Below are 23472 nucleotides of genomic sequence, written 5' to 3'. Positions count from 1 at the left end.
TGAATCCAACCTCAATTTTTATCCTCGGAGCCTCCCAAGGATTGTACCTGATGCCTCAGGGATGGATTCTGTTACACAGGTGTACGGGCCTGATCCAATCAATCCACTTGCACTCAGCTTTGGAAGGGGCCAGGAGCTCCTGGGGCCTGATTCTAATCTAATACATCTGTGCAAAGCAGAAGTCATTCCCCTGAAATCCATGGAACACCACCATTGCGAGAGTGGAATCAGGCCCACTGACGCCTGTCCAGTTTACTCTGGATTTACATCCGTTGGACGGTGGAATTTGGCTCCGTGAGGCTGAGCCGAGAGGAGCAGGACTCTGGGGCTTGGTCCCTGCAGCTGCATTTCCGAGGGTGAAGTTTGTTTCAAGGCTGCACTTTTGTTCGCTCTCCTTCCCCTCCCTGAGTCTGTAGGCTCGACACCGGAACCTAGATAGCATCATCCTGAAACCAGAATAGAAGCTTTGGAGGAGACTTTAACATGTTTGTGCGGTTTTGATCTTGGTTTGCAGATAAAGAGGTGCTAAACAATTCTGTGTTTGGTGACTTGTTACACTCCACGTCTCTGAGCACCAGGGCCGACGGGGAAAACACGCACACAAATACTAACGCATGATGTCATGTCTCTCGGCCTTCTGCAATAGGGGGCTTTAGTGCAGGTTTGTGCAGCTCTTGCAACGAGCTGTCGGTGGGTTTGCACCAGATGATTGCTGGGTTTCATTTTCAGAGGGTGAGAGCTCAGAACTGCAGCTGGAGTCAAAGTGAGTGGCAGGTGCTCAGCACCTTTAAAAACCAGGCCTTTACTGAGCAGCATTCAGTCCCACGCCTTACAGACCAGGGTTCCCTCTTCCCTGGGGAAAGGGAAATAAGCACAGAGTATAATCCATCGCTGAATGTGGTATCTTGCTAATGAACCACAATTGAGTGCTTGCAGATGAATTAATAAACTTCAGTTTCATTAAAAAAAAAAAAAGCTGTACCTATGGTACAACTTTAATTATTTCCATATATTGAAATTGTAATAAAATATGTGCAAACTAGCCAGAACTTCACAAGGTACTTGAAAAATTCAAAACCTGCCAACTTAATGAAATACTCCTTACCTAAATATTCTGCAATTCCAGCAAGAGCATTTGGTGACTTCATAAGTTATGTGTTCCACTTTATGTATTTTTTGGAAGCCAATTTTTTTTTGATGTGGTAGAAAAATATCTATCTTTTGCTTTCTTTCCCAGTACCTTTATAAATGTCTCTGTGCTGCTTTTATAGTGTCTCTGTGCCCCTTTTTTAGTGTCTCTATGCTCCTCTGATGCTATGAGCATGTGTGGCCAGATCCGGGGTGCAGTTCCAGACCAGTAAGGGGGTATGTCATCTTTCGCCCCTAAACCAATCCAGGGCTGTGTTTGATTTGGACTCCAGTTAAAGGAACAAACAGCTGGACACTGACTCTTTAAAGGAGCAACGAAGGTTCACGTTCCTTGGATTGTTCCAGGACACCGGACGTTTCAGAACACATGTTTTTGAGGAAATTTGGGGCTGCGGGAGAATGTGGAGTCCCCTGACTCGTTGTGAACCAAGCCTGGTGGAAGAGCTGTGGTACTGCAGGCAGGCACCTCCATCCGAGATGTTGGACCGGGCTGCCCAAGAAATGGACAGAAAGTGCGTGCTTGTGGCTGATTGTGGGTCTCCCAGGCAGAGAACTACAGTCGCAAAGCCTTAAGGCACTTATGGGTTATAGAGTAAGAGGTGACACACAACTCTTCACCGGTCAGGATGACACTCCAGCCTGTAACGGCATCAGCCTCTACTGCTTGTGCTGAAGGATTAATGTCTGCAAACTGCTACATGTGGCAGAGTCAGGGGCCAGCCTCTGAAGGGGGACAAACACCCATCCCCTCTGTGCATAGGCTGTACTGGCATTCTGCCCCCCTCCAGAGCTGCCCAGAGAGGGGAACAAGTGGGGCAATTTGCCCCAGGCCGCCACGAGACTATAGTATTCTATAGTATTGCAACTTTTTTTTATGGAAGAGGCCCCCAAAATTGCTTTGCCCCAGGCACTCTGAATCCTCTGGGTGGCCCTGCCACCTTGTGCCTGGGGGATCTCCTGTAAAGATCCACACAGCTACTCAGTGGTCTCTTTTAAATCTCTCCTGTACTGTGATGCCTGTGTGCCAAGAACACAGCTTATTCTGCTGGCCAGAGTTGTTGTCTTGTTTCCTTGTGCTCCTCTGTCAGTCTGTATCACCCTTCTCTCTTTTTTCAACCAAAATGGCTTTTTTTCAAAGAATATTTCCATTTTGGTAAACATTTCCTGTTCGTTCCCCCCACAAACAACTAGAAACTGGAAAAAAAAAAAAGAATACAAATATTTAGCAACCCCCCACAAATACTTTTATATATTTTAGAAGTTTTCAGATTTTCATCAACAAAGTGAAAAATCTTCATTGGCAATTTTGGCGGGGGAGGAATGATTCTCCCCATAAATTTTGCATGAAAAATGATTGCCATATTTGTGATCTGATTTTCCTGTGAGATATTTAGACCAGTAATGTCCAGCCTGTGAGATGGTTAAATGATGGCTTATTAGAACAGCTAAAGCTAGAACATGTGCAAAAAGAATCACCCAGGATTTGGTTCAATAAGTTAACTGTCGTTGAGTAACCACAATGTGATTTAGTTCAATATCCTTTGGAGGGGGAAGAAAGGTACCAAAAATTGACACTCTGACAGTAAATTTTAGAAAGGAGGATTTTTCTTTTTTTTTTTTTTTTTTTAAAGGAAGCTGGTCAACAAGAATCTTAAGCCAGTGAGGAAATTACAATCCTTAGACTCAGTGTGGCGGATAAGTAAGGAACAATAACTGAGTCACAGAAGGCATGCATAGCCCTCTATGAAGAGGAAACAGGAAGGCAAGAACTGTGGTTAAGTAGCCAAGTTCAAGAGGTTATTATAGCTAAATTTGTATTTTTCAGAAAATAGAAATCTAGCTTGTATCTGCGGTAGTGATGGCTGGTCTTTTGGTTCAGCACTGCCATGGAACCCAGGAGATCTGGGTTTGATCTTGGTTCTACCACAGATTTCCTTGGGCAAGTGACTTACATCTTTTGACATTGCATTTTGGCCCAGTTTAAGGCCCTTTACGCTGGCTGGGCAGTCTGGTCTACTCCCAAAAGTTGTACGCTTTGAATTATGCCGGGAGCGCTGAAGTGGTATAATCCTCCTGGATGCAACTGTAGGAGTATAAAAGTGTTTATAGCAGGATAGTTGATTCTCACATGGGAAAGGGAACAAGTTATGTTAGTGTAAAGCACTGCGTCCACCCTGTATTGGCATAATTGTATTGGTATAATTGTATCAGTAAAAAATCACACCCCTAACCAGCAGTTACACTGGTACAAAATCAGTGTGTAGACCAGGCCGTAGTGTAACTGAGAATTCAGGCCTGTGTCTCTCTGTGCCTCAGTTCCCCATGTGTAAAGTAGGGATAATAGCTTTTTATCTATCTTGTCTATTTAGACAGTAAGCTTTTCAGGGCAGGGATTGTCTTGCTATAGTATGTACAGCACCCAGCACATCAAGGCTCTGAGCCCAGTTGGGGCTTCCAGGTGCTACAGACAATTATTAATAAGAATAGCCATAGTGAAGCTAGCAGGAAACAGCATAAACAATGCCAAGCAAAGTATAAGATGGAAATCGGGGGGCTACAGGGGAATATGAAAAGCAAATAGTCAAAGAGATTAAAGAACAAATCTTTCCACTTGGGAAGATCATCTCAGTCTTACTGGCCTGAGGCAGTGGACGTACTCTAGTTCTTCACTAGCGCACACGGGATCAGGAGCTTGTCCTCTGAAGTTCATGAGAAGCAGGAAGCTTGCCCAACAATTGGGGAGGGAGTGGGCCAGCTGGGAGTAAAATGAGACGTTAAGGAGGATAAAGGTAGTGCAGTGAAACAACGTGATTTCATGCTGTCAGTGTTCACCATAGCGAATGTTGGGGAGATACCTTGCCTAGATTGACTCCTTTCAGGTGCCTTTTGTATAGTGAGATGCCACATAAAAACTGTATGAACCAGGTGAACCCTAGGACTTTCTAGTTAGATGTGTCCTCAGTGGACACAAGTCATTCAGGAGATGATGAGGTAAATATCCTACAGATTCTGTGCTCTAAGGGCTACCATCCAAACCCCACTGAATTCCATGGGAAAGATCCTGCACTGACTTGAATGAGGTTTAGATCAAACCCCGAATCCATAGCAGGATACAAGTGCTTCTCGTTGATTTCAATGGGAACTTGCCCAGATGTATAAATATAATGAAAATCTACTTGTAAGGATTTTTTCTTGGCATGGCTTTAGAGCTCAGGCTGCCAGTTCTAAGCCCACTTTATTTCTCTGCAAGAAGGAACTGAGCAACTCAAATCTAGGAACAGAAGAATATAGGAATTGTTAGCCTGGATTTGGGCTCCAGGTGTCTCAGTATCCTGTCTCTGACAATGGCCAGCACCAGCTGGTTCAGAGGCCAGGGCAGGACACCCTGCAGTGAAGGGATAACTTGCTGTAACAGGGATATGCCTCCACTGCCATTAAAAACCCACAGCTGGCTTAGGCTGCAGGGCTGTTTCACTGCAGTGTATCAGTCCCACCGTCCAAGCCCCATGAGTCTGAGACATCTGCGGGTGTCTGATTGCAGTGTGGACTTATCTAGGGTGGCCTGCCCCTTAAAGGCCAGGAGGCCTAGGGCTAGCCAGACTTGGACAATCAGATGCCTCCAGCCTAAGGGGTAGAACTAATTGGTGACAGGTGACAGCCTCTTAAGCACCGGGGCCTCACAAAGGGGCAGAGAAGGCGGTTTGAGGAGGAACGGCAGGAAATCAATCCATCCACAGAAGCCCCATTTAGGTTGGGTGTGCAGGATTCTAGGGAAGTAGGCAGTAGGTCAGTGATCCATCCCAGAGCTGGGAAGACTGAAAGGTACCGTAGGGGACCTGAAACTGTGCAAGGGGAATGCAGAGAATCAGCCTGGGAGTCGAGGCTCTGTTCCAGAGAGACTGAAAGGTAACCCTAAAAGGACTGGGACCTGAGCCCAGAGGGACGAGTGCAGAGAAGCCCAAAGGGGGACAGAAGAACCTTTTGTTTGTCTGAAGACTTTTGTTTGGCCTCTTCCTGGAAAGGGATCAAACGCCGAGTGACTTGGCTGGATGCAGGGGCGGCTCTAGGTATTTTGCCGCCCCAAGCACTGCAGGCAGGCCATGCTCAGCCAGCAGGGGGCACTCTAGGGCAGCCACTCCCTGTGACACCTGCCCCAATGAAGGCATTTTCCAAATCCTGATTAGAGGTTGGCTTTTGTCCGGAAGCAGGAGCATTTCTGTCTTCCAAAAGTCTTGTTTTCTTTTTGAGTACTAAGTATTGTACCTCTGGCTCTTCTTGCTCTTCGTGTTGCTGTTTAAGCCAAAAAGTTTCCCTTTATCAGCTTTAAACATCCTGCTTTCGTCGACCATCCCCTGTCCCTTGCATTATGGGACATGGCCCCCAATCTGCCTTCATTCAGTATCTCATCAGCTTTATCAGGTTCCCTCTCATTTATCTCCTCTATGAGCAATGCCAGGTCTTTCAGTCTCTCTTCATATAAGAGATTCTTCCAGGCCTCTCATCATTCTTGTCTCTCATCTCTGAGCCCCTCCTAATCTCTCACTCTGCCCCGCTCCCCATCCCCTGCTGCCTAGGCATGGTACGAATGACAAAAGAGGGGCTCCGGGTGGGTTACAATGTAGCGCAGCTCTGTTGCGCGGGTTGCAGATGGGAAAGGAGGTTTGAGAGCGGAAGGTCGGGAGACTGTCAGTGACACAAATACACTGATAAGACAAAAATCTCTATTTTGAATACTTTGCATGCCTGGAGCTACCTTCCATCTACCGCTCTCAATGTGCTTTGCAAACATTCCCTTTTTAAGACTCTCCATGCCCTTGTGGATAAATGTTCTGCAGATGAGAGATGTGGTGGCAGAACCAAGTGTTCTGATTCCCACTCCCCTTGCTCTTAGCCACTAGAATCACATGTTCTTCCAAAGCTGGGAGTGGAACTGAAACCTTTGTCTTAGCTACTGGACCATATTCCTTCCCAGACCTAGGAATAGAACCCACGCATGTGTTCCATCCTCAGATCTAACCACTAGATCCCATTGCTACACATTTTAAAACCGGTTACTTATCTTCCATTTTCTATGCTTCTGCTATAGGAGGTCAGGAGGGCCTCACCCTCTGCAACTGGTGCAAAGAGGGCAGATTTAGCCACTGGTGCTTGTTGTGACAGGGGGACAGAGGATCTGAAATTTAAGGCTTTCTAAACACACTCAGGATAAGACTTTTAAGGGAGTCGACTCATTTTGACTGCTTCAGTTTTCAGGAGCTCAGCTTGAGAGACCTGAAAGGGGCGTGACTTCCAGAAAGGGCTGAGAATCCACTCCCTGAAAATCAGGCCCCTTAAAGCATCTTTAATTGGGCACTTGGAAATAACAAGTGATTTGAAAATCAGGGCCAGGTTTTCCAGGAATCTTTTTAAAATGCACTTGTGATTTTTTTTTGGTCTGCACAAATTCTTTCACTGATTTGAGAGATTAAATAGTTTCCTTTTTTTAAAAAAAGTTTACAATTCAGTCATAGTAAAATGTTTTTTTACAATAAGAAATGTCATTGTATTACTAATAATATTGAGCTGATTAAACCTGAAAGGGTTTTTAAAATCCAAAGTGACATTTCACTCTCTGTGGACTGTTTGCTTTGTTACATTTGAATGACCTTGAACAATGAAAAAGGACTGGGCAATTTCTAGTCAATTTCACTTTGAGCCTTGGAGCTCACTGTCCTAGTGTGGGGTTCTGATCATCCCCTCTGGAGACTGTATTTTTGCATTAGAGGAGGTTCCCTGGAGACAAGAGCGATTAGGAGCTTGGAGAAGCTCCCATGAAGAGAGACTGCAAAGATAGGAATCATTCCAGTGTCGTCAGCTCTAAACTTCCAAAAAAACCAAGTCAGTCCCCTCCCGCCATCAGTTCATGAGTTTGGCTTAAAAATAATGAGCTTTTAAACATAAATAATGAGCTTTTAAACATAAATAAAACTTAGATTTTTATTTGCCTTCTGGTCTGGAAAGTGTTGAGATGTACAGAATAATGAATGGTCTAGAGAAAGTGGATGTGGAATTTCTATTCACTGTCTTGTGGCATAAGAGCAAGGGGACTTTCAGTGAAATTGAAAGGTGGAGAATTCAAAAATGATGGAAGGAAATACTTTTCCCCATACAATCCACTGTCCAGCAGGAAAAGATTTGGATGAGAGACAAACCCTGTCATTGAATTGCCCGCTCCCTAAACCTGGGGGGGATTGGATCAAGTGGACCCAGATTCTTAAGCACCTCTGCTTATGCAAAAATATTTCCCAGCGGAGATGATTTTCCTCTCTCCTTTGCCAATTGCAAACTCTGCTCCTTCACCCCTCTCTCCAATTTAAAGCAATTTAGCTAGAGTCGGGTATGAATTACTCAGTGCAGAGTTAACCAGCACCTGCTTGTATTTAATTGGCATGTCTGTTAATTGCTGTGATAGACATACTTGTATAATAGCGAGGAGGTGGGAGAAGCGATTCTGGAGTTCTCTGCTTCCTGCATTCTCTAACAGGATCCATAGCCCAGGCTCTTTGCTGTGTGCCTTGCAGAAGGGACCCACCAAAGATGTATTACCTTCCTGGCTTGATTGCAATGTATTGGGCACCCTTTAAAGGCCCCAGGTCCCTGAAGCCAGTGGGCTGGCTACTTAGGTCTCTTCTGAACTGTACAAATATTTGGTGTCCAGTAGCGCCTAGACGTCTCGACTGAAGTCAGCCCCCCATTGCATGAGGTGCGGTGGGACCGCACAGTGAGAGAGGTTAAAATCGAAACAGCCAAGGAAAGAACAGCTATTCCCACTTTGCATGTGGAGCACTGAGATGCAGACAGATTGAATGGTTTACCCACCGTCACATGGAGAGTTCAAAGAATTGGACCCAAATCTCCTGAATCCCAGCCTGATGCCTTAACTGCAAGCCCATTCTGCCTCTTGGGAGACAAATTTCAAGTGCAGGCTGGGAAGTCAAGGCCTGAACCAAAACCTGGAGAGGAATCCTGGACGTCTGGATCAGATCTAACCTTTGCCTTACTCTGCCAGATTCCCAGAGGGCCGTATCAGTAACATATACCTCCTCTATAGGACATGGCAGCTAGAGATCTCAACGCGAGGCCCCTCCACCCATTGACAAACCCAGTTGTAGTCCGTGGGGGGTGTGGTGTAATAGGACTGGAATGGAACTCAGGAGGGCCAGATCTTGCTTCCAGCTCTGCCACTGACTTGCTGTGTGGCCATGGGTGAGTCACTGCCCCTCTGTATCTCTCAGACTTCTATAGCCACCATGACTGTAGTATATGAGCACCCCACAACTGCCATCTGAGGTAGGACAATTCCATTTTACGAGCTAGGTAGGTCACACTGTTGAGTGCTCTAATGCTATTGTCATAATAATTGTCTGGGTTGGGGCTCTGGCACAGCAAGGCTGTGCCTAGTGGTTGGCGAGCGGTTGCGACGTATCTTTGGAGACGGTCTGGATAAAGCAGTAGGACTCGTACAGAGCCTCTGGCATCTCCGACACAAGCGAGCGCTCACCAGTCAATCTGCCGGGGCAATTCTTAGCGCCTTTTCTTGCCTCCACTTGCACCAACCGGCATAAAAACCCGACGAGTGAGGGAAGAAAAGTCGAAGAGCTGTTGCATGGTAATAGTTGCCATGGAGACTCCCTCATCTGTAGCCACATGTTAAGAGTGTCTGGCTTGCTTTGTGCCCTGCTTTCAGAAATGCGAGATAAAGGTGATAGAAAAACAGTGCCAGCGATGGAACTGGGATAAATTCAGGCCGGTTGGAACCAATGGAGTTAAACTAAGGAAGGACTGGTCCTAGATTCGAAGGCCAGAAGGGCCCATTGTGATCACCTGGTCTGACCAACAGAATAACACCACGCCACAGACCTTCCCCAAAATAATTCCTACTGACTGTATGAGGTAATGTCTTATGCGGGGCTTTAAAGATCCGGGCCCAGTTCCTGCTCCCACCATAGATTTCCTTCTATGACTGAGGCTAGTTACATAATCTGTTAAAGATCGCGCAGATCTGGGATGCTGCCGGGATGAAGGCTAGATCCTTGGATTGTAAGCACCTTAGGACCGGGACCATCTTTTAGTACAGCGCCTAGCGCCATGAGGCCCTGGTCTGTGGCTGTGGCTCCCAGGTGCTACCCTCATATAAATTAAATCAATTAATGAATAACACAGCTATGAGCTTGTGTAGCGTGAAATGGCAAAAGTTATGTATCAGGACAAAGCTGATCTCTCTCAACTTAATAATAATATTAATTATTATTAATAAAACATTATTTGTATTGGGGTAGCACCGACAGGCTGCAATCAAGGGTCAGGGACCCATTATCTTACGCACTTTACATCCACGTGGGAGGAGGCGATCTCTGCCCTGGAGAATTTACAATTGAAGGACAGCACAAATCAAATATTGGGACCATCCAGTGGTTTGTTAAGTCATAAATCTTCCCTCTCTTATGGCCATTTTTCATTTGCACCTTGCAGAGAAAGGTCAGCGTTGTTATCCCTATTGTCCATATGGGTAAACTGAGGCACAGATCGGGAAGTGACCTGCCCAAGGTCACCCTGTGGGCCAGTGGTGGGAACAGAACGCAGGTCTCCTAACTCGCACTCTCATGCCTCATCCATTCGACCTCACTGCCTCCCTGCTCTCTCAGCAATTCTTTTATTTCTGTTGCCTTCATTGCCCTGTGTCTTGGGTAATCATTTGCGCCGGTGGAAGGCAGTGTCTGCACACCACTTGGCACTAGTGTTGGTGACTGCACGAGGTGCAGGGTGCAAGGACCTCTCACTAGATTTCCTTTGCATGCAAGTACTGGCTGTAAGTACCCTGCTGCGGTGAGTCTAAGCAGCCCCCGGTCTGGCTACTTGAAAGAACAAGTGGGTTTTAAAGTGTGTGTAAAGCAACCAATCTGTAGCATCACTAATGCAGGTGACTTGTCCCTTTTCTTGGCCAGCTGATCACCCTCACACTGCTCTGCACGGACCGGACTGTGAGCTATTGTCTGGCATTAAACAAGCACCGCAAGCAATCTGTCTCTCCCTCCCTTTGAAATAGCCAGGCAGATGGGTGGATTTTTGAGCATCTTTAAGAATGTGTCTGTCAAGGGCTGGATTATTCTTTGCTGACGTCTTCACCTCTGCTTGGATGCTGAACTCAAAATAAAGCTGGTTGCCTGCAAGTGGCTTCCTTTCTTTTCTATTTGGGGTCATTTTCCTGTATTAGAGCAGCATCTAGAAGCCTCCTTGTGCTAGGCGGATCCCATGCAAGATCACTTCACCTAATTGATTCCCTTCCTTTGCAGGGGCCTGGGCCGTTGGTGCACCTCGCCCTCTCCTATTCTCTGCCTGGGACACACGTCCATTTAGTCTCCTGAGGACTGAAATGCTTTAGCTGAGCTCAGGGTAGAGGAACGTGGGTGAAATGTAATGGCCTGTGGTACACAGTAGGTCAGCGTAGATCAGTTGTTCTCAGCCAGGGTCCTGGGCCTCCTGGGGGGCTGCGAGCAGGTTTCAGGGGGTCCACCAAGCAGGCCGGCATTAGACTCGCTTGGGCCCAGGGCAGAAAGCCAAAGTACCACCATGCGGGACTGCAGCCCAGAGCCCCATCACCTGTGGCTGAAGCTGAAGCCTGAGCAACTTAGCTTCATGTTGCCCCTATGCTGTGGGGCCCTGGGCAGTTGCCCTCCTTGATATCCCGTAACACCAGCCCTGGCTTTTATATGCAGAAAACCATTGTTTTGGAACTGCTGGGCTGTGGAATTTTTATAGCATGTTGGTGTGGGGGGGAGGATGACTCAGAAAGAAAAAGCTTGAGAGCCCCTGGACTCGATGATCTAATGGTCCCGTCTGGCCTTAAACTATGGGAAATGGGTGGGTGTTGCACAGACGCCTAGTGAGAGACAGTCCCTGCCCCAAAGAGCTTACAGTCAGTACAGCCAACTGGTAGGTGGGGAAACTGAGGCAGAGAGTGAGACTGTGACTTAGCCAAGGTTACATGACAGAGCTGGGAATGGAACCCATCTCTTCTAACTCTCATGGCAGTGCCTTAGCCACTAGATCCCATTGCCATTCTTGCTGCAGTAATACCTGAGTGGCTGCAGTCATATGAGGTTAGTTCCTCCTTTCCTGGTTTTTCATTGATGTGGGTTGATCTGGAGGGGGTGGGTCTTTCCACAGGTCTCCAGGGTTTTCTTTGCCTACCCATTCATCCCTTGTTCGTACTTTGATCAAGGGCTCCTGCCCTAGGATCTGTGTCCCAGGTGACAACGTCCACTCGACTCTTAGGTACTGTTTCCATTTCAATCACAGAACAAGTGCTAGCTAACGGGGGCTGTCGTGTGCTCAGCATCTCTGAAGATGAGATGGTAAGTGACTTGCTCCCAGGATGATATACTCAGCCAGCAGCACAATCAGTAACTGCACGGGAGTCCTGACATAGGCGTTGTGCTCACTGCTAGACAATACTGCCTCAGGAAGGCAGGAACGGAGCCCAGCGTCAGTTCTACAACCCAGAAATCAGGAGTCCTTGCTGCTGCTCTGACCACACGCACTCCCAGACCTGGGAAGAAAACACATTTCAGGTCCATTCTCCTCCCCACCCCCAGTTCTAACCGCTAGACAATGCTCCCATTCAGAGCTGCAAATGGAAGCCAATGTTCTGGCATGCCCCTTCCACCTGCTCTAATCTCTAGTCTACACTCCCTCCCAGAAGTGGGAATGGACCCCAAGGGTATGTCTACACAGCAATAAAAAAAACCCCATGGCACTAAGTCTCAGAGCCTGGATTAGCAGGCTCAGGCTATGGGGCTGAAAATGGCAGGGGTAGACACCGAGGCTGGAGTCCAGGCTCTGAGATCTCAGATTCTGGGCTCTAGCCCAAGCCTGAATGTCTACGCTGCAGTGTTATAGTCCTGCAAGCCCGAGTCAGGTCAGCCACAGCAGTATAGACAGGGTTGCTGGAACAATGCGTGTAGTGGGAGTGCTGAGAGCCATTGAACCAAACTGCAAACCCTGAATAGGATGGAAACCACTTCAAGCCAGGGGGCAGGGCAACACCTCCAGCACCCCTAGTTCCACACCGATGCGTGTAGATGTACGCCAAGAGTCTATGGCAGCTAGTCTCCCATGCTTCCTTCCTGGAGGAAGCTCCAGGTCCCAGTCCTCTGCTCAGTCCACTAGGCTACACTCCCTTCCTCAAGGTGGGAACAGAACCCAGGCATCCTGACTGACGTTGGCTCCAGACACTGTGGCTTCAGGGCTGCTCCCATATAAACTATGGGTTTAGAAGAGTTGGCTCCAAGTTCCGCAGCTAGACAGATCTCCATTTCTCTCCCCTGCCTTATGACAAACACGACTTACGAGAAGGCAGGATGAAACCAGCAGAAGCTTAGCGTCTTGGAGCTGGGGGGTCTTGATTGGACAGTCAGATTTGGGAGCCTCATTTTCCTGCCTCAGGGGGTCTCGGTGTTGCTCATTATTGAAAAAGGGAAGAAAAGGCCAGGACCATGAGCAGAAACTGCCTTGCAAGTCATCCCCTTTGTTTGAGGATTAACCCAGCCCTGTCCATTGACAGCCGAATCTCACAGTGGATCTTAATAACGCCTCGCTTTTCTGAATTCTTTTCTTCTCCCTCTCAGCGGTCTGAATTTGTCTTGGGCTATTTTTTGTTTGTTTTGTTGGTTTGTTTGGGGTGGAAAGGATACATTTTGTAAAGTCACAGATTCTTTTTTTTCCCCTTTGTGACAGACACAGAAGCAGTGCAAAACATTATTTTTCCTACAGTGTTGTCTAGTGGTTAGAGAAAAGGACCTGCACTCAGGATGCCGGCGGGGGGAGGGGAAGATAATCCAGGTCAGGAAGGCATGTTGTCTAATGATTAAAAGAAGGAGCTAGTTGCCAGGATTCCTAGGTTTTCTTCCAACTTTGGGAGGTAGTGTTTTCTAATGATTAGAGCAGGAGACTGGGATCCAGGACTCTTGGGTTCCATCCCCAGCTCTGGAAAAGAATATGGCCTAGTGGTTCAAGAAGGGGACTTGTATTATACCTGAAGGGGAGTGCTGTCTACCCCTGCCACTGCTACTTTGTGGGACTCGGGGCAAGTCACTTATGACTTGATTTTCAGAAGTGTTAAGCGTCCACTGCTTCTGCTGTAACTCTGATAACTTCAGTATCCAAATCTTTTTTTTTAAATTCTGCTAGAACTCTTGGCCTCAATAATACCTTGTTGCTAATCGTGGAATAGTACATTTGTGGGGAGCTCCTATTGACTCTGGTGGTGCAGAATTAGACCCTGGGGCCTAAAACTTCAAATATGACAATTTTGGGTGCCATTTATGTACCCATCATCAGATGAGTGGGGCTTACTTTTCAGAGGTGTTAGGGATCCTTGACTCTGGTTGACTTTGGGAGTTTTGAAAAGAAAGGGTTTTGAAAGGGTTTTGCCCAGTTTTGAAAAGAGCTAGGCAATGTTGCCAACTTGCACATTTTTAATGCAACATATAATTAACATGTGGAACTCACTGCTGCTGGATATTATTTAGACATACAGTAGCCATATGCAAAATAGGATTAGACATTTAACCTTTTCATGTTCTCTGTATGTATATATATTTCTTACTATATGTTCCATTCTATGCATCCGATGAAGTGGGCTGTAGCCCACAAAAGCTTATGCTCAAATAAATTTGTTAGTCTCTAAGGTGCTACAAGTACTTCTGGTTCTTTTTATTAAAGACATACACACTTATATATGATAGGATTAAACATTTGTAAGGGATGTAAATACTCATGCTTCAGGGCATGAACAGAAAGCGCATGAGTTAGGAAGAAATTTATCTTGTGAGCAGATTATTACATATTTGTACATTAGCGGGTTATTTGTATCGTCCTCTGAAGCAGCTGGTGCTGGCCATTGTCAGAGGCAGGATGCTGGGTTACCTGGACCAAAGCTCTGATTCTGCACAGCAGCACGTTATGTTATTTCATACACCTTGAGCAGAACGTAGCGCCCTTTCAGCCTGAATGCTTTGTATTTCAGATGAAGGAAAGCAGAAAACGAAGAACCAACATAAAGTATCCATGAGAGAGTAATCACTGCAGATCGCTCCCCTCCCCATTAATTACTCGTTCAGATCCTCAGCTGCTGTAAATCAGCCTAATTTCTACGCTGATACACGCTAGCTGAGGTCCATTATGTATATTTCCAGCGCCAGGATCCTTCCTGTTGTGATATAAACAGCTAATAATATGCCGGCTTGAGTTGACTGAAAAATTTCCTTTGAAACCCTTTTTTAAAATAGCAAATATGCTTTGAGTAGAAATGTTTCATGTTTTGACCAAAAGAGAAAAAAAAATAATCGAACTCTTTGTTTAAACTCAATGGGGAAAAATCAAACAAACAACTCCACTTTTTTCACTTTCCTCCGGGAGGCTGATTCATGGGACAGATCTCCTAGCAGACTAGCTGAAAGTTTTATCTTTTAGACTAGTGGTTTTCAAGCTTTTTTTCTTCATTTGCAGGCCCCTCAAAAATTTTGAATGGCGGTGCAGATCCCTTTGGAAATCTCTGACATAGCCTGCGGGACCCCTAGAGGTCTGCGGACCACAGGTGGAAAAGCACCTCTCTAGCCCATTCTTCTTAGCTGGCTAGACCACTGTCCTGATCTGATGTAGCAGGAAGTGGGTTACTTGGCTAGAGACCCTCATGGTCTGATCTGGTACTGCAGAAGGTGGGCTGCTGATGGACCAGTGATTTATCTTGATGTGGCAGAAAGCGGGATACTGAGCTAGTGGTCAGAAGAACGGCCACACTGGGTCAGAGCAATGGTCCATCTAGCCCAGTATCCCGTCTTCCAAGAGTGGCCAATGCCAAGTGCCCCAGAGGGAATGAACAGAACAGGTGATCAAGTGATCCATTCCCTGTCGCCTATTCCCAGCCTCTGGCAAACAGAGGTAAGGACACAATCCCTGCCCGTCCTGGCTAATAGCCATTGATGGACCTGTCCTCCATGAACTTAACTAGTTCTTCTTTGAATGGTCCCATATGGCATGTCCTATCTTATCATTATATAGAGCGGGCCCCCATCTCACATGATCATATCAGTCCCACTTCCCTTTTGCTGCCGCTCTTCCATTGCCAGACAGCTGCAGTTGCACTGCTGTTTATTAACGGCAACAGGAAAGGTGCATATGTTTCAGTGAAAGAAAGAAAACCGGGGTTCAGCTGTTAAATGTCACTTCAATACCATTTGTCCTTGTAAAGAACCTTGGTACTGGGGAGGTAAAAAGAACTTTTTGTTGTTTGTATGTCTGTGGCCTCCTGTGAATACGTGTGTCTTAACATCCAAGTGTTCTTCTTTCATGGAAAATAAATTGTGGGTTTCAAAGAAGAAATCTTCCCGCTCATATGCTTTGATACCTGAGTCAATAGGACTGACAAAGAAGACAATTCCTGCTGCTATGCCATTTTTTATGACATTATTAGCAAATGTGATTTACAGATGTACATATAAACCCTTTTACCCAGAATTAAAGTAACTGAGGCAGAGGAAATAAATTGGCAAACTTCATGGCAAGCTTATAAGGCTGGGATTGCTTAGTTTTTGGGGGTGTAGACTAGTTATTAGGACAGGGGGACTGGCAGTCCTGGGTATTCTTCTGGATCTGGGAGAGAGTATGGTCTAGTGTCAGAGCAGGGGCCTAGGAATCAACATTCCTAGGTTCTCTTCGTAGTTTTGGTACATTAGAGAAGTGAGTCAGTTGCTTGGCCTCACTGATATCTTGTGGCAATGAGTTCCACAGGTTAATGATGCTTTGTGTTGAGAAAAAAAATAGTATTTCCTTTTGTCACTGTGTGTGGTAGGGCTGAAATTGTATTGGTGAAATCCTTGGAAATTTTAGCATGAAAGAGCTGGGACTGTGTTTATCTCTGGACAGCACCTAGCACACGAGCCCCGATTCTGATCCAGGCCCTCAAGTCACTGCTGTAATACAATGTAATATTATTGTTGCTATTTTTCTTGCTCCCTGTAAAAAGAAGCAGAGGGAAAAGCAGAGGCACAAATTTCATCCCCATTTTCCCTACCAAAACGTGACATTTCAAGGAAAAATTATAATCCTGAAAGTTGAAATTTGAAAAATGTTGTCCTGCTGTTGTTACTGTCCACAGGAAGGAACTGTGCGGGGCTGAAAAACCCATCCAGGGAGCTGACACTTGGGCTGAAAAAGAAGCTGCCAAGAGCTTTTAAGGTTGATGTGGTGAGCAAGAACAGCTCAGCCTAGTAGAAAAACGAAGAGCTGCCAACTTGGAAATCCTATTGCATGCAGCTTAGCCCCACTCCCTGCTGAGACACGCTGTCTTGCTGGGGCTGGTTGTAATGCTAGACAGCTTGGTGCTTTGCCTTGCTGGGTCGCTTCAGCCTCTTCCAAACAACCTCTGAAAAGATTTCTGCCATTCAGGTCTCTTTCCAGGGTCATTTAGCAGGCGAGATTCAGGGCTAGCACTGAGCGTGGAGAGGAGAGGCAGGGTGGGCTGCGGGATGAGCAGCAGCCACAGACCTTGGCTTACTCCCCTGCTCTTCCACAAACTTCCTCTGTCACCTTGGTCAAGTCACTGGGCTGCCGCAGTTCCCCATTATAAAATGGAGAGGAAAGCACGGCCCTGCCTCGCGGGAGTGTTGTGAGGATAAACACACGAAAGATTGTGAGCTCGGGGAATCAAAATGCCTCTGATTGCCTTATGCTCTGACTTTCCCGCGGGAGCATTCTGCCCGTGTGCTGCCGAAGGCAGGATCAGAGCCTGAATAAACCAATGAAGCACAATTATCCCCTTTATACAGATCAAGGAACTGAGGGCCAGACTGACTTGCGGGGTGTGCCTATGTTGCAGTCAGGGGGTGTGATTGCCGCTCATGGAGATATACCTGGGCAAACTTTAGCTAGCTCGGGGAGCAGAGCTGTGGCAGGTGGCAACTCGGGGGATCTCACTACTGGAGTAATTACTGAGGGATCCAGGCAGGTTTGTATAGGGCAGGTATGTCCATCAAGCTGCAGTCACATCCTGTGACTTTAGTATAGAGACATACTCAGGAGTCTGTGTCAGAGCTGGGAATACAGCCCAAATTACCTACAGCCTAGTGCTCCCCACCCCCAAAATCCTTCCTCTCCATGTCACAGCTGATACCTGTCTCTTCACTGCATGCGGTGCTGCACACTGGATCCCAGGTTTCCTAGAGTAGGGGGAATAGCTAGCTGTTGTTATGGTTTTGTAATTAGGAATGAGTTGAGTTTTGTACTTAAAGCCGGGATTCCCTTGCTTGGTGATGTGTGAAAAATGACAACACATCTGCCCCTCGCACTTCCCCCCCCAGATTTCTGCGCTTGCTTTTTCTGAGGACAGAATCTTAAACAGAAGGATTTAAATAAACACAGACATCAAACCAGATTGATTAGAGCACTCCAAATCCAATGAGTGTTAATAACAGAAAAACTCCAGGGCTGGCTTGGCTTCTTTTTTAAATTTTCTCTCTGATGCCCCTTAAGAAACAGCTTTCAGCGTCAGCTTGGATTGGGCTGTTCAGGTACAGATATTTTTTAAAAATGCAACATTGAAGATTCATGCAGAAAGCGGCGAAGAATTTAAATGACCCAGGCTAATGACCAGCCACTTGACTTCTCATGACTCTAAAACCAAAAACAACCCCCTCCTCCCCCACTACTTTTTCAGAGTGTCACAAACTAACAGAAATTCACTGGTTTATTATGGCTGTCTTCTCCCACCCACACGTGTACAAAAATGCTTGCTGTTTGCCCAGGATGGTTCTCTGCTGTCTCAACAGGACTGTGGAACTTATGGCTAAGATATGACCCTGGATTCACTTCTCTGCTCTGTCCCAGCCTTGCTGTGCAACCTGCAGCCGGGGTTTGAGTTGCCGAGCACCGCACCCGTGATTCAGGTTTTTTTCGAAAGTGCTTCAGTTCCCAGTTAGGCACTTAACAAGGGACAGATTTTCAAAAGGGCTTAGCACCTACTATCCAGTTCTACGCTGCTCCATTTGGTGCCTGACTGAGACCTGAGGGCTTCTGGAAAGCTGGCCGTGAATCACTCTGCACCTCTGTAAAATGGGGATAAATATATGCTGGTTTCAGTGAAATTTCCATTCTCTGTAAGGCTCCTTGGTGCTGCTCATCAGCGCACGTGCAACAGACCCAGTCATTTAACAGCGTCGTCATCCGCCAGGCGGTGAGCCAGTAGTGCGCCCTCAACAGTGATATGTGACAGCGTCTGAAATGAGCAGTATCACGGGTCATTCAAAAACCTCCATATCAAGAGATTGGCCGCACAGTTGCCCTGTCCTGCGGCTGCTGGAGAGGTATAAAGGGGCCTTAGGGTAAATAAAAATCAGCCCCAGGAGTTCTCCCTCTCTCGCACTGTTGTCTGCCGTGTACTGACTGGACACAAAAAATCCAGTTAGCATGGGCAGAGGTGGGGGAGATGCAGGATCTTTAACCCTCACCAGCCCCTGCTCAGCCAGGAGTGCCTACTACCTGCATCTTTTGGGCAGGAAGGCAGCAGGCTCCCAGTCGGGCTGCAGCTCCCATCCCAGCCCCAGAGCAGAGGGAGCCCAGCTGGGGTGGAGAGTGGGAAGTGGAAAGAATAGAGCAAGCGGGAGAGCAGTGAGTGATGGGTGGAGAGGGGATAGGAGGGAGCTGGGGGGCGGGACCTCAAGGGAAGGAGTGGAGAAGGTGGCTGGGGCCGTGGCGGAAGAGGCGAGGCAGGAGGGTCCAGTTTTCAGAAAGCAGAAAGTTGGCAATCCTGTATGTGTTTGTACAATGCCTGGCTCAGTGAGGCCCCCCATCTCAGTCCCGACCCCTTTGCCTTTCACGCAATAAATAATTAAACATAAGGAACCACTACAGGTGAATTTTTGCCGAATCTTCATTTGTCTGCAGGCTGCCCAGATTTTTAGACAATGATAGAAGAAATACCTTGGCTGGACAAACAGATTGGGTTTAAATTAGGCAGTGTGGAACCTGCTCTAGACACGGGTTGTGTCTTGGTATAACTGTTGGTTCAGGGGGTGATTTTTTAAATTGATATTGTAATATTAGTGTAAATGCTAGTACGGCCTCACTTACACAAGTGTGAATATATGCACCAATATAGTCTAGTCCCCTTCCTGTATGGAAATGACCTTATCAGCGTAGGCACCTTTACACCAGAATAGCTGCGTCTACACACAGTATAGTATAGTAGAGTTCAAGCTGTGTTTAGGCAAGGCCTAGGCTGACCTTTCACCTCCTGAGCGGTGTAGTTAAACTGAGTCCCCTTCGCTCCCCCCGACTCTCCCAAGTGCAATAAGCGTGGTAGAAAAATTCTTCCGTGGACCTAGCAATTGCCTCTCGGAGAGGTGGGCTCACTCCAGCAATGGAAATCCGCCTTCCGTTGATGCGGGAAGCGTCTGCACTGTGGTGCTACAGCGCTAGTCACGTCTCTCGTGTAGACATGAACTCAGATACAGTGGTGACGGGCATGGTATAAACAGAGAGTGAGAATGATTAGCTGCTTTCTGTTACCAGAGTTGATGTAGATAATCTTAATGCAGTTTTGTTTGTCCTGGATAGGAATTTTGCTCAGAGTCCTTTTATTTTTTTGGTGAATTTATTTTGATTGCAAGCTCCTCGGGGCTGGGATGGTGTCTCACTGTGCGTCTGTGCAGCACCTGGCACTGTGGCATCTGGATACCTCCTGGGGCCTTTAGGTACTACCACGCTTTGGCTCAGAGACTGTCTTTTTGTGCTGTTTGTGCCACCCCTTTCACAATGTGGTCCTGGACTGTGACTGAACCCCTAGGGGCTTCGGTAATATGAACAATAACCATTAGGAAGGCTTTGCTTGAAAATATTGTTTTAATTCCTTTTTTCCTCTCTTCCCTAGGTTTCCGAGCAGCCCCTGGAGGCCCAAAGCGCCTGGAATTAACCAGACGGCAGCATAACATGAACTGAGAAAGAAGCAACCCGGATTTTTGTTTGTTTTTTGGTTTTGTTTTTAAAAACTTTTACATAACAAAAAATTCTTTCATGAAAACGTTTTAAAACAAAGTTATTTTTCCCCTCCCCCGAACAAGAAAGTCATCCCCATACGGTGAGGATTTCCGGAGAAGATGGGGAGGAAAAAGATCCAGATCCAGCGGATCACGGATGAGCGAAATCGACAGGTCGGTAATTCCTGATTTGGTCCCTTTTGTAGGGCTGATTCTGCCTCTTCTCCCAACCCTAATTGACGCTCAAAGACCAAACTCCCATTTATTTGTGCCTCAGTTTCCCTATCTGTGACATGAGGATAATGGCCTACATTTTCCACAGTGATGAGTGATTTTGGCTGCCCAAGCTGAGACACCTTAAGAAGGCTGATTTTTCAGACAGTGCAGAGCATCTGCTTCCTGAAAATCTTCCTTTATAGTGTCTCAAGTCAGGGCAACCAGAATCACTAGTCGCTTTGGCAAATGTGGGCCAGTGGCACGTGTGCACCTTTATAAAGTGGTTTGAGATCAGCAGATGAAAAGAGCTCTAAGGGGGTAAGCCAGCAGGTTTGCGCCTGGGGAGTTTTAGAGGAACATTCCCCAGCTCGGTGCAAAGCGGTGGTGTTACTAAATAGCGGCGCATTAATGCCCTTGGGGGTTGTGACCTGGCCCAGTTGGGTTTAGCCTGGAGGTTCCTCCATCATGATGGAGGGGCTGCTGGGCCAAATTTCAGTGAGTGGTGTTGTGACCCGGCATGCAGTGTTTTAACCCCACTCAGGTTGGGAGAGCTGCCCCTTGGAGGGACTTTGCTGTGATCCTGAACGCCGGGTTGCAACGCTACTCAGTTTGGAGGGCAGAGTGAACTGCGGGGGTTGGAGGGGAGAACTGTCCCTTTTTGCTCCCACCCTCCGGGTAGCCCCATCAGCACTTTTCAGGGTAAGGCCCATAGTGTGCATATGGAGTATCAGTCTATCCCCTCGCAGCTGCAAGATTTTGGGCATGAGTGTGACACACGTTTGGCTCTGCCTGGGTTTTATGGTGACCCTGGGCTTGGCTTGCTATGTGCCAGGTGATACCTCGACCAGCACACGGGGGATTGAGCTGCAGACCTCTCGACCTAAAAGCATCAGCTATGCTGCAGCCTGATCTGAAGAGCCAAGGATCTGTAATTTGGAGCTGTAACACTGTATATCCCCTGTGGATTGAGCACAGATTGGGGGTGAGGGTGTCGGGTTCTATAATGATCTGCCCGTAATCCATCAGTGTCGCTGCAACACCGAAAGACTGCACTGTCTCCGCTCAAACCGATGGGCGGGGGATTGTCAGTTTCCCTGACTGTGGATGGCATGGTCGAGATTACATGGGGGAAGGAAAACAATCTCACAGGGGATGAGTCTGCACTAGCAGGAGGATGGATCAGATAATGGGGATCAGATAATCAGCCAGGCCTCCCTCTCTCTCTCTCTCTTTCTCTCAAATAAGAGGAGCAACTCTTATTTATAATGAGCAAACCGTGCCCCGATCTGCAACATGCCATGTTGATTGCTGTACTTGCCAGCGACCCTGCAGTTCTGTAGCTCGCATTGGAGATTCTTCGAGTAGGCTGCTATGGGGAAGTTGTGCGTTACTGCTGCAGCAGAATTTTCCTAGCCTTCAGGGAACACCCTCCAAGTTGTGAGGTCTTAAAATTAACCCATTGTGACGGATACCCTATTGAGTAGTTCTTTCCTTAAGGATTCCGGTGGGTTTGTTGTCTTGATGGCAATCCGTGGGATGATATTTTCTTTAAAAGAAATGCCTCTGAAGCACATAAAAAAAATAAATAAAAGCCCTGGTCTATTTCCAGTTCTGGGAGGAAGTTTAGCTTAGTGGCTAGAACGGGGCAGAGTTGAGATCTAGACTGCTGGGGCCAGATTTTCCAAAGACAGCTCCCCAACCCTGGACATGCAACTAGAGCGACTGAGCACTGTTGAAAATCTGGCTCTGTTTTCAGGGCCTGAATGGCAGCAGTTAATCGTGTCACGTCACACACGACTGGAAGGCGTGTCGAGGCTCTGGTGAACCCCATGGGATAGGACCTCACTAGCTCAGAACAGAGATAGGCTCTTTGGAAAATAGGACCCCCGTAGTGCTGAGAACTTCAAGGAGCCTGGCTTCCAGTGACTTCCCAAGGTCGCCCAGGGCAGCTGTAGCAGAACCAGGAACTGAATCCCAGGACCGCCCAGAGGATTCAGGCAGGAGCGGTTTTTGGCGCCCTAGGCGGGGGTCCTTCCGCGCTACAGGTTGTTGGCGGCAATTCTGCAGCGGGGGCGGTGGGGTCCTTCCGCGCTCCTGGTTTTCTGGGCACTTCAGTGGCGGGTCCCAGAGCGAGTGAAGGACCAGCCGTCGAAGACCCGGAGCGCGGAAGGACTCCCCACTGCCGAATTGCCGCCCCCACAAATCCTGGTGCCCTAGGTGACCGTCTAGGTCACCTAAATGGAAGCGCCGGCCCTGGATTCAGGGGGCCTGGGGTCTTCCTGCTGCTGAATTGCCACCGAAGACCCGGCACTTCAGCGGCGGGTCCTGAAAAGGAAGAACCCCCCCGCCACGGGTCTTTGGGGCACTTCGGCAGAGGATCCCGGAGCAGAAGGGCCCCCCCACTGCCGAATTGCCGCTGAAGACCCGGCACTTCGGCGGCAGGTCCTGAGACGGAAGAACCCCCCCCCCGCCACGGGTCTTCAGGGCACTTTGGCAGAGGATCCCGGAGCAGAAGGACCCCGCACTGCTGAATTGCCGCCAAAGACCCAGAGCGGAGGAAGCTCTGGGGGCTCAGGCCCTGCGAGAGTTTTCCGGGGCCCCCGGAGCAAGTGAAGGACCCCAAAAAACTCTCGTGGGGGCCCCTGCGGGACCCAGGGCCTGGGGCAAATTGCCCCACTTGCCCCACCGCTCTGGGCAGCCCTGCTGAGTCCCTATGTCTCCTGCAATGAGTAAGTTGCTTCTTCTGAGGGCCACTTTGCCTTCCTTTCAAAGCCAGCCTCCAGTCTTGCAATGTGGACCTCACCACCTGGGTGCTCTTAGCCCGGGACAAGGTCTGATGGCTCCAGCTTGGACTGAAAAATGTCAAGAGTTCGCCGATTGGAGATACACACGAGGCGTAAAGGTGAAAGCAGTGTGTCATGCACATTCACCTCCAATTGCCATCACCTGTGGATGGAGCTGCAGCCCGAAATTGGTCTCTCTTCTCATCTCTGGGCCTACAATCAATGACTGTAGCTTCTCCGTCAAAATCGGTGGG

At 47.7% G+C, this 23472-nt stretch overlaps 1 protein-coding gene across 10 annotated transcripts in view; it reads left to right on the top strand.

Moving 5' to 3' along the window:
- Positions 1-23472, top strand: part of MEF2D (myocyte enhancer factor 2D) — a 177650-nt gene that overhangs the window by 77154 nt on the left and 77024 nt on the right. For all 10 annotated transcript variants that reach the window (XM_032792119.2, XM_032792123.2, XM_032792121.2 and 7 more), the window contains one exon: positions 20114-20393. In XM_032792119.2, coding sequence (XP_032648010.1) covers positions 20340-20393 — 54 coding nt within the window. In that variant the 5' untranslated portion in view covers positions 20114-20339. The remainder of the gene's footprint in view (positions 1-20113; positions 20394-23472) is intronic.

Source organism: Chelonoidis abingdonii, chromosome 11 (genome assembly GCF_003597395.2).
Source record: "Chelonoidis abingdonii isolate Lonesome George chromosome 11, CheloAbing_2.0, whole genome shotgun sequence".
Taxonomy (NCBI): domain Eukaryota; kingdom Metazoa; phylum Chordata; order Testudines; family Testudinidae; genus Chelonoidis; species Chelonoidis abingdonii.
This window is presented reverse-complemented; position numbering and strand designations above follow the sequence as displayed.